General features: G+C 45.9%; 1 protein-coding gene across 12 annotated transcripts in view; it reads left to right on the top strand.

Moving 5' to 3' along the window:
• Positions 1-11721, top strand: part of C13H2orf42 (chromosome 13 C2orf42 homolog) — a 44095-nt gene that overhangs the window by 4538 nt on the left and 27836 nt on the right. For 11 of the 12 annotated variants that reach the window (XR_003115388.1, XR_003115389.1, XR_003115390.1 and 8 more), the window contains 3 exons: positions 4545-4813; positions 5619-6453; positions 8040-8150. Coding sequence is in view for 9 of the 12 variants with exons in the window: in XM_025354991.1 (XP_025210776.1) it covers positions 5631-6453; positions 8040-8150 (934 nt within the window). In the remaining 3 variants the exon portion in view is untranslated. The remainder of the gene's footprint in view (positions 1-4544; positions 4814-5618; positions 6454-8039; positions 8151-11721) is intronic. The other variant, XM_025354999.1, reaches the window with a different exon arrangement.

Below are 11721 nucleotides of genomic sequence, written 5' to 3'. Positions count from 1 at the left end.
TTTTTTTTTTTGAGACTGAGTCTGGCTCTGTCGCCCAGGCTGGAGTGCGGTGGCCGGGTCTCAGCTCACTGCAAGCTCCGCCTCCCAGGTTCACGCCATTCTCCTGCCTCAGCCTCCCGAGTAGCTGGGACCACAGGCGCCCGCCACTTCGCCCGGCTAGTTTTTTGTATTTTTTTAGTAGAGACGGGGTTTCACCGTGTTAGCCAGGATGGTCTCGATCTCCTGACCTCGTGATCCGCCCGTCTCGGCCTCCCAAAGTGCTGGGATTACAGGCTTGAGCCACCGCGCCCGGCCTAGAAATATGCATATATAATGTTAAAGATAATCACAAATCACCCTCTGAAGGGCATAATCAAAAAGTAAAAGAAAAGACTGGGCGCGGTGGCTCACTCCTGTAATCCCAGCACTTTGAGAGGCTGAGGCAGGTGGATCACTTGAGATCAGGAGTTTGACACCAGCCTGGACAACATGGTGAAACCCTGTTGCTACTAAAAATACAAAAAAGTTAGCTGGGCATGGTGGCCCGTGCCTGTAATCCCAGCTACTTGGGAGGCTGAGGCAGGAGAATCACTTGAACCCTGGAGGCGGAGGTTGCAGTGAGCTGAGATCGCTTCATTGCACTCCAGCCTGGGCAACAAGAGCGGAAAAAAAGTAAAAGAAAAGATAAAAGAGTGGAATTCCTATGTTGATGCTACAGCTATTCCTATGCTAAAGCTACAGCACCAACAGCTGGCACACCACCTCCTCCCTTAATGACAGACTTTTTTTACACTTTGATGATATGTTAAATCATCATTAGCAACATAATTTTTAAATTAATTTTTTAAGCTCTTTCATATATTATAAATTGTGTGTGTATATGTGTGTGTGTGTATATATATGTATGTGTACACATACATATACACATACATATATATACACACACACACATATATACACATATGTCATGTCATCATTTTGCAAATGAAAAAATCCTGAAGCCCAGAAGTTAAAGGACTTGGTCACAGAGATAATTCATGGTTAAGAGCAAACTGATCCTTCGTGTTTTGACTTTGGAACAATATTCTAAGAATCCCTGTGGGACTGAATGAGAATACCTACTAAAGAAGTTCATTGAGCTGGGAAGGAATGCTGTGTGAACAGGCTAATGACTCTACATCAGTGGCTTTTAACTGGGGCAGTTTTGCCTCCAGAGGACATTTTGCATTATCTGGAGACTTTTTCTTTTTCTTTTTTCTTTTTTTTTACAATTAGGGATGGGACTTGCTACTGGGATCTAGTGGGTAGAAACCAGGGATACTGTTAAACATTCTACAATGCATAGGATAGCCCCCGCAACAAAGAATTATCCAGCCCTAAATGTCAGCAGTGCCAAGGTGGAGAAACCGTGCTATGCATCTTATTTCACAAAGCACTTATTTTCTTTAAATTTTGTGTGTGTGTGTGTGTGTGTGTGTGTGACGAAGTCTCACTCTTTTGCCCAGGCTGGAGTGCAGTGGTGCAATCTTGGCTCACTGCAACCTCTGCCTCCTGCATTCAAGCAATTCTCATGCCTCAGCCCCCTGAGTAGCTGGGGTTATAGACAAATGCCACCATGCCTGCCTAATTTTTGTATTTTTAGTAGACACAGGGTTTCATCATATTGGCTACGCTGGTCTCGAACTCCTGGCCTCAAGTATCCCTCCTGCCTCGGCCTCCCAAAGTGTTGGCAATTACAGGTGTGAGCCACTGTGCCTAGTCTTCTTTTTAAAACTTTTTTTGTGAGACGGAGTTTCACTCTTGTCGCCCGCGCTGGAGTGCAACAGCATGATCTCAGCTCACTGCAATCTCTGCCTCCCAGGTTCAGACGATTCCCCTGCCTCAGCCTCTGGAGTAGCTGAGATTACAGACGTGCACCACCACGCCCAGATAATTTTTTTTTTTTTTTGTATTATTAGTAGAGACGGGGTTTTACCATGTTAGCCAGGCTAGTCTGGAACTCCTGACCTCAGGTGTTCCACCTGCCTCAGCCTCCCAAAGTTGTGGGATTACAGGCATGAGCCACTGCGCCCAGCCTAAAACATTTTTTAAGAAGAATAGAGACCACTGGCATGGTGGCTCACACCTGTAGTCCCAGAACTGTGGAGGCCGAGGCAGGAGGATTGCTTGAGCCCAGGAGTTCAAAGCCAGCCTGGGCAACATAGTGAGACCCCACCTCTGTAAAAAATTAATAATTAGCTGATTGTAGTGGCACGAACCTGTGGTCTCAGCTATTTGAGAGGCCGAGGCAGGAGGATTGCTTGACCTTGGAAGGTCAAGGCTGCAGTGAGCCTACTCCATCTTTTTTTTTTTTTTTTTTTTGAGACAGAGTCTTGCTCTGTTGCCCAGGCTGGAGTGCAGTGGCCAGATCTCAGCTCACTGCAAGCTCCGCCTCCCAGATTTACGCCATTCTCCTGCCTCAGCCTCCCAAGTAGCTGGGACTACAGGCGCCCGCCACCTCGCCTGGCTAGTTTTTTGTATTTTTTAGTAGAGACGGGGTTTCACCGTGTTAGCCGGGATGGTCTCGATCTCCTGACCCCGTGATCCACCCGTCTCGGCCTCCCAAAGTGCTGGGATTACAGGCTTGAGCCACCGCGCCTGGCCATCCTACTCCATCTTTGACAACAGAGTGAGACTCTGTCTCAAAAAAAAAAAAAAAGAATAGGGGCCGGGCGCGGTGGCTCACGCCTGTAATCCCAGCACTTTGGGAGGCCGAGGCGGGCGGATCACAAGGTCAGAAGATCGAGACCACGGTGAAACCTCGTCTCTACTAAAAATACAAAAAAATTAGCCGGGCGCGGTTGTGGGCGCCTGTAGTCCCAGCTACTCGGGAGGCTGAGGCAGGAGAATGGCGGGAACCCGGGAGGCGGAGCTTGCAGTGAGCTGAGATCCGGCCACTGCACTCCAGCCTGGGCGACAGAGCGAGACTCCGTCTCACAAAAAAAAAAAAAAAAAAAAAAAAAAAAAAAAAAGAATAGGGCCAGGCACAGTGGTTCAAACCTGTAATCCCAGCACTTTGGGAGGCAAAGGCGGGCAGATCACTGGAGGGCAGGAGTTTGAACCAGCCTGGCCAACATGGTAAAACTACATCTCTACTAAAAATACAAAAATTAACCAGAGAATTGCTTGAGCCCGGTAGGCAGAGGTTGCAGTGAGTTGAGATCACATCACTGCACTCCATCCTGGGTGACAGAGCAAGACTGTCTCAAAAAAATTTTTTTTCTCTCTACATCTTCTATAGTCCACTGATTAACAAATTGGAAAGTACAAATAAGAATAGTTTTAAAATGTCCACCTTTTCACTGGTGCTATAAACTCGTCCCCGACTGTAATTTTTACTGAGTAAATGAAGCTTTGTGAGGCTGGGCACAGTGGCTCACACCTGTAATCCCAACACTTTAAGAGGACAAGGCAGGAGGAGCGCTTGAGGCCAGGAGTTTGAGACCAGTCTGGGCAACAAAGTGAGACCCCTGTCTCTACCAAAAAAATTTTTAAAAATTAGCCAGGCATGGCAATACCTACCTACAGGTTCAGCTACTTGGGAGGCTGAGGCAAGCAGATCACTTGAGCCCAGGAGGTTGAGTCTGCAGTGAGCCGTGATTGCACCACTGCACTCCAGCCTGGGTAACAGAGCAGAAAAAAACATAAAGCACTCTAAAAATGTGATGTATTACTATTAGGAAGGATGAGTGATTGACCAATTATATAACATGGCTCTAGGTGTTTTGTTTTTTTTTTTTAAAGAGATGGGGTCGGCCAGGTGCTGTGGCTCACGCCTGTAATCCCAGCACTTTGGGAGTCTGAGGCGGGCAGATCACGAGGTCAGGAGATCGAAACACAGTGAAACCCCGTCTCTACTAAAAATACAAAAAATTAGCCAGGTGTGGTGGCATGTGCCTGTAGTCCCAGCTACTGGGGAGGCTGAGGCAGAAGAATCGCTTGAATCTGGGAGGTGGAGGTTGCAGTGAGCCGAGATTGCGCCCTGCACTCCAGCCTGGGTGAGCAGATTGAGACTCTGTCTCAAAAAAAAAAAAAAAAAGAGATGGGGTCCTGCTCTGTCGCCAAGGCTGGGGTATAATGACACAATGTGCAGCCTTGCTCTCCTGGACTCAGGTGATCCTCCCACTTCTGCCTCCAACATAGCTGGAACTACAGGTGCACACCACCGTGCCCAGCTAATTTTTAAATTTTTTTTATAGAAATGAGATCTCACTATGTTGTCCAGGCTGGTCTTGAACTCCTGGGCTCAAGTATCCTCCACCTCAGCCTCCCAAATCTCTGGTATTACAGGAGTGAGCCACCATGTCAGGCCTCTAAAGTGTTCTTGACAACCCCCTTTGTAATGACATTAGCACCTTTTTACCTTCTTACAGTTGGAAGTACAAAACACTTAACCATTTCCATAATAATTTCTGTCAAATACTTCTCAAGTAATTGTGAAAGACTTTGATTCCTATTCTGTTTGATTTCCAAGGAAAGAATCATCCTTTGTTTAACTTTGATATTTTTTCTTGTTTTATTTGCAGACTATCAAGATCTTCACTTAGGGAAGTGGGAATCTTATTTGCGGAACATTGGGCAGAAGCTTTGCCATTGGCTGGTGAAGAAGGAGGAGGCAGAATGTCTGCATTGTTACACCATACAGCTCAAACTTCAGAAGACTTTGGGTTAAGCATTTATCGTTAGTCTGCAAATGATCGTGTTTTCGCCTGATTATTAGAAACTAATGAATCACCTTTTAGGTCTTATTAATTCAGGTTACACTGTTTTCCAGATGCCTTGGCAGCTGGTACAGGTAGGATTGGGCTGGGTTTTGTGGGAAATGATGGAAGGGAAAAAACTCATCTTTCATGTTCTCTAGTTTTTGCTGAAGTTAAACATCTGGGATGTAAAGATTGGGTTAACTAACCTCCATTGTTATATAAAACAGAGTTAAACCTGGAGAAATGCTTTGATTATTAGGATTTTAAAAAATAGGTATGAAAGGCAGTTTCCTTTACTTTCATTTTGTTTGTAGGTTTAAATTTATGTTGTTTTGTGGTACAGTTTAAAAATAGTGGATAGCAGCCGGGTGCGGTGGCTCACGCCTGTAATCCCAGCACTTTGGGAAACCTAGGCAGGTCGATCACAAGGTCAGGAGTTTGAGGCCAGCCTGGCCAACATGGTCAAATCCTGTGTCTACTAAAAATACAAAAATTAGCTGGGCGTGGTGGCGGGCGCCTGTAGTCCCAGCTATTCAGGAGGCTGAGGCAGGAGAATCGGTTGAACCCAGGAGGCGGAGGCTGCAGTGAGCCGAGATTGCGCCGCTGCACTCCAACATGGGTGACAGAGTGAGACTCCGTCTCAAAAAAAAAAAAATACTGGATAGCTTTTTTATATTTTGCTTTCTGTACTAAATAGTACAAGTGTGGCCGGGCACGGTGGCTCACGCCTGTAATCCCTGCACTTTGGGAGGCCGAGGCGGGCGGATCACGAGGTCAGGAGATCGAGACCATCCTGGCTAACACGGTGAAACCCCGTCTCTACTAAAATAGTACAAGTGACTTTAACTTGTGTGTGTGAAGGTATACTCATGCTATTGGATATATTATCTTTTGTAGGGCCTGTGAAAAATGGAACCAAATTCTCTGAGGACTAAAGTCCCAGCTTTCTTATCTGATTTGGGGAAGGCCACATTGAGGGGAATCAGAAAGTGTCCCCGATGTGGCACATACAATGGAACCCGGGGACTGAGCTGTAAGAACAAGACATGTGGAACCATATTCCGCTACGGTGCACGCAAGCAGCCTAGTGTTGAAGCTGTCAAAATCATTACAGGCTCTGATCTTCAGGTCTACTCAGTGCGGCAAAGAGACCGGGGCCCTGATTACCGATGCTTTGTGGAGCTCGGGGTTTCAGAGACAACAATCCAGACGGTGGATGGGACAATCATCACTCAGCTGAGCTCTGGACGGTGTTATGTCCCCTCATGCCTGAAAGCTGCCACTCAAGGCGTTGTGGAAAACCAGTGCCAGCACATCAAGCTGGCGGTGAACTGCCAGGCAGAGGCCACCCCTCTGACCCTGAAGAGCTCGGTCCTGAATGCAATGCAGGCCACCCCGGAAACGAAACAGACCATCTGGCAGTTGGCCACGGAACCCACAGGTCCTCTGGTGCAGAGAATTACTAAAAACATCTTGGTGGTGAAATGCAAGGCAAGCCAGAAGCACAGTTTGGGGTATTTGCATACATCTTTTGTGCAGAAAATCAGTGCCAAAAGCTTGCCTGAGCGCCGTTTCTTCTGCTCCTGTCAGACTCTGAAATCGCACAAGTCAAATGCCTCCAAGGATGAGGCAGCCCAGAGATGCATTCATTTCTTTGCTTGCATCTGTGCCTTTGCCAGTGACGAGACATTGGCTCAGGAATTCTCAGACTTCCTAAATTTTGATTCCAGCGGTAGGTGGTATGGTTGACCTGGTTATTATGTTTTTCTAAAATTGCAATGAAAGAGTTCCATTGATACATTTGGAGATTGTCTTAGCAACCTTCAGAAACAGTTGCTAGATAATTAAAAGTGTCCCTTCTTTTTTTTTTTTTTTTTTTGAGACAGGGTCTCACTTTGTTACCCAGGCTAGAGTGCAGTGGCATGATCACAGTTCACAGCAGCCTTGACCTCCCAGGCTCGAGATCCTCCCACCTCAGTCCCTGCAGATAGCTAGGACCACAGGCACGTGCCACCATGCCTGGCTAATTTTAAAAATTTTTTGCAGAGATGGGTGTCTTACTTTGTTGCCCAGGCTGGTCTTGAACTCCTGGGCTGAAGCAGTCCTCCTGCCTCAACCTCCCAAAGTGCTGGGATTACAGGTGTGAGCCACCGCGCCTGGTTGCATTCCTTCTTTCAGTCCCAGTCAGCATACTTGCATAAAGGTTGGTTGGTTGGTTGAAATTAATGATGAAGAGACTTGATCATTTTTTACTGAGACAATCTAGCAAAGTTAGTTTGCTGTTTACTCTTCCACAGATGCACTGTGTTAATTATAACAAAGAATGAACAAAAAAAAAAAATTTTTTTTTTGAGACAGAATCTGCTCCATTGCCCAGGCTGGAGTGCAGCAGCACAACCTTGGCTCGCTGCAACCTCTGCATCCCGGGTTCAAGGAATCCTCATGCCTCAGCCTCCCAAGAAGCTGGGATTACAGGCACCTGCCACCATGCCTGACCAATTTTTGTATTTTTAGTAGAGACGGGGTTTCTCCATGTTGGCCACTCTGGTCTCAAACTCCTGGCGTCGGGTGATCTGCCTGCCTCAGCCTCCCAAAGTGCTGGGATTACAGGCATAAGCCATTGTGCCCAGTCTAAAGGAATTTATTTATTTATGTATTTATTTATTTATTGAGATGGAGTCTCACTCTGTCACCCAGGCTGGAGTGCAATGGCATAATCTCGGCTCACTACAATCTCCACCTCCTGGGTTCAAGCAATTCTCCTGCCTCAGTCTCCTGAGTAGCTGGGACTACAGGCATGTGCCACCATGCCCAGCTAATTTTTGTATTTTTATTAGAGATGGGGTTTCACCATGTTGGCCAGGCTGGTCTCGAACTCCTGACCTCAGGTGATCCACCCACCTTGGCCTCCCAAAGTGCTGGGATTACAGACGTGAGCCACCGCACCCGGCCCAAGGAACTTATTTTAAAGCAAGCAATCACTCCATAATTTTTTTTGTTTTTTGTTTTTGGTTCGTTTTTTGAAACAGGGCCTGGCTCTGTCACCTAGGCTGGCATGCAGTGACGTAATCACGGCTCATTACAGCCTTGACCCTCCTGGGCTCAAGTGATCCTCCCACTTCAGCCTCTCAAGTAACTGGGACCACAGATGTGCTAATTTTTTATTTTTTGTAGAGATGGGGTCTGCCTATGTTGCCCACACTGGGATAATTCGTTTGGGGGATTTTTAAAAAGAAATTAACTTTTTGCTAGATAGAGGCCCATACTCATACTTACCCTTGGATAGGATTAACAATTCAGAAATCTTCTATTTTTTAGGTCTTAAAGAGATTATTGTACCCCAGTTAGGTTGCCATTCAGAATCAACAGTATCAGCTTGTGAGTCTACTGCCTCTAAGTCAAAGAAGAGGAGAAAGGATGAAGTATCTGGTAAGAGTCTGGTTGGTTGGTTTGGTGGTATCATCTTTAGAGATTGTTTTACTATGTTTTATGTCTTTTACTGAACCTCAACAATTATAAGAAAATATTATATTTTATTTTATTTTTATTAAAGAGACAGGGGTCTTACCATGCTGCCCAGGCTGGCCTCAAACTCCAGGCCTTAAGCGATTCTCCCATCTTGGCCTCCCAGAGTGCTGGAATTATAGGTGTGAGCTACCACACCTGGCCAAGAAATATGTTTTTGTTCTTATGGATTTTTTCCTAAGAAACGTTTTACTCTCCATTGATGATTCTTTTTCTAGTTAAGCTGAAAGTTTGATCCCTTAGCCAAAAATAAGATCCAACCAAATTCTGCTTTTACTGTATATGTGTGTACATCCCTTAAACAGATTAATCTTATACCTTAATCTGCCTTAGGATAGTATTATGAAGTTTTCATCCATAGAGTGTTTAAAAAATTTTTGTGACAGGCCGGGCACGGTGGCTCACGCCTGTAATCCCAGCACTTTGGGAGGCCGAGGTGGGCGGATCATGAGGTCAGGAGATCGAGACCATCCTGGTGAACACGGTGAAACCCCGTCTCTACTGAAAATACAAAAAAAAATTAGCCGGGCGTGGTGGTGGGTGCCTGTAGTCCCAGCTTCTAGGGAGGCTGAGGCAGGAGAATGGCGTTAACCCGGGAGGCAGTGGAGCTTGCAGTGAGCGGAGATTGCACCACTGCACTCCAGCCTGGGCGACAGAGCGAGACTCCGTCTCAAAAAAAAAAAAAAAAATTTGTGACAGTGGTTATATTCCCCATACTAATTTAGAAATATAGTTTATTGTCCTCATTTTCAGTATATGGAGAAACACACACATATACACACCCACACACACATTTTTTCCTTTTTATCTTTTTTTTTTTTTTGAGACAGAGTCTTGCTCTGTCGCCCAGGCTGGAATGCAGTGGTGCGATCTCGGCTCACTGCAACCTCTGCCTCCCGGGTTCAAGCAATTCGCATATCAGCCTCCTGAGTAGCTGGGACTACAGGTGCATACCCAGTTAATTTTTGTATTTTTAGTAGAGATGGGGTTTCACCATATTAGTCAGGCTGGTCTCGAACTCCTGACCTCAGGTGATCCATCCGCTTTGGCTTCCCAAAGTGCTGGGATTACAGGTGTGAGCCACTGCACCCAGCCTTATTTATTTATTTATTTATTGAGAGATGGAGTCTCGCTCTGTTGCCAAGGCTGGAGTGCACTGATGTGATCTCGGCTCACTGCAACCTCCACTGCCCAGGTTCAAGCAATTCTCCTGCCTCAGCCTCTCGAGTAGCTGGGATTACAGGCGCCCGGCTAATTTTTGTATTTTTAGTAGAGACGGGGTTTCACCCTGTTGGCCAGGCTGGTCTTGAACTCCTGACCTCAGGTGATCCACCTGCATTGGCCTCCCAAAGTGCTGGGATTATAGGCGTGAGCCACCATGCCCGGCCAGGCCACATTTTTAAATTCAAATGCTTAATACTAGTGTCAGTTAAGGACTCTGATAAATCAATATGAAAATGGTGAAGTATCCTAGTAGGTAAGCATCAAGAGACCTAGAGTCTAAACAAAATGAAAATATTACTTGGTCCCTACCTGTGGACCAAACTCCAAACTTACTAGTAAACAGAAAAGTGCAAACATTTTAGAAATGCAAAATTAAAACAAGATACCTTTTGCTACTAAATTTGCAAAGTTTCATGTGTTTTTTTGTTTGTTTGTTTTTTTCTTTTGAGACATAGTCTCACTCTGTTGCCCAGGCTGTAGTGCAGTGGCGCATCTCGGCTCACTGCAAGCTCCGCCTCCTGGGTTCACGCTATTCTCCTGCCTCAGCCTTCCGAGTAGCTGGGACTATAGGGGCCTGCTACCATGCCCAGCTAATTTTTTGTATTTTTAGTAGAGATGGGGTTTCACCGTGTTAGCCAGGATGGTCTCGATCTCCTGACCTTGTGATCTGTCCACCTCGGCCTCCCAAAGTGCTGGGATTACAGGCGTGAACCACTGCATCTGGGCTGTTTGTTTTTTAGGAGATGAGTTCTCACTCTGTTGCCCAAGCTGGAGTGCAGGGGCATGCTCACTGCAGCCTGGACCTCCTAGGCTCAAGAGATCCTCCTGCCTCAGCCTCCCAAGTAGCTGGAACTACAGGCACAAGATACCATGCCCGGCTAAGTTTTTGGTTTGTTTTTTGTAGAGACAGGGTTTCACTGGTTGACCAGGCTGGTCTCAAACTCCTGACCTTAAGTGATCCTCCTGCCCTAGCCTCCCAAAGTGTTGGAATTACAATGTGAGCCACCATGCCCAGCTGGCAAAGTTTTTTAAAATGATAAGACCACAGGCAAAAGTAAAATCCAGGCTCTCTGGCATGGCTAGTGTAGTGCACATTGCTATAATCATTGGTATATAGCTTGTCTGTTAAGATCCTTAAAATGGTCCTACCTATAGGGAATATTGCTAGGGATGGATCAGGTGGTCATGCATATTTTTTGGCGCTGGGAAGTTGAAGAAAGATGGAGAAACAAAGTGACATGGTCATTTGTGCATTTTAGAGAGGCAGTTCTGGCAGGAATATAGAGCAGAAATTGTTGTTAAATGTTTACTTATTAGTCTTTGCCCTTTTTTTTGGAAACGGAGTCTTGCTCTGGATCGTGCAATGATGTGATCTCGGCTCACTGCATCCTCCGCCTCCTGGGTTCAAGCAATTCTCCTGCCTTAGCCTCCCAAGTAGGTGGGATTACAGGCGTGTGCCACCATGCTTGGCTGTTTTTTTTTTTTTTTTGAGATGGAGTTTGGCTCTTGTCACCCAGGCTGGAGTGTGATGGCACAATCTCAGCTCACTGCAACCTCCACCTCCTGGGTTCAAGTGATTCTCCTGCCTCAGTCTCCTAAGTAGCTGGGATTACAGGTGCTTGCTACCATGCCCAGCTAATTTTTGTATTTTTAGAGATGAGGTTTCATTATGTTGGCCAGACTGGTCTCGAACTCCTGACTTCAGGTGATCCACCTGTCTTGGCCTCCCAAAGTGCTGGGATTACAGGTGTGAGCCACCATGCCCGGCCCCACTTCTAAATAATCTTTTTTAAGGAAATAATTATTGGTATAGGAAAAACATTTTGTCTGGAGATACTGATTTTATGATTATTTAGAGTATTAAAAAATTAGAAACAACTAAGGGTTAACCACTGGGGATAGTTAAATGAACCATGGTAAAGCCACTTTACCATGGAATATCAGGCAGGCATAAAAATGAGTATAGTCTGGGTGCAGTGGGGCATGCCTGTAGTCCCAGCTACTAAGGAAACTGAGGCAGGAGGATCCCTTGAGCCCAGGAGCTCAAGGCTCTAGCCCACTGTGATTGGACCTGCGAATAGCCACTGCATTCCAGCCTGGGCAACATAGCAAGACCTCATCTCTAAAAAATAAAAATAAAAAATAAATTGTAATAAAGAAAATGCTCAGATCACTTGGGTAGCCAGATAAAGTATAGAATACTCAGTTAAACCTGAATTTCGGCGGGGCACAGTGGCTCACGCCTGTAATC

This window comes from Theropithecus gelada, chromosome 13 (genome assembly GCF_003255815.1).
Source record: "Theropithecus gelada isolate Dixy chromosome 13, Tgel_1.0, whole genome shotgun sequence".
Lineage (NCBI taxonomy): Eukaryota > Metazoa > Chordata > Mammalia > Primates > Cercopithecidae > Theropithecus > Theropithecus gelada.
This window is presented reverse-complemented; position numbering and strand designations above follow the sequence as displayed.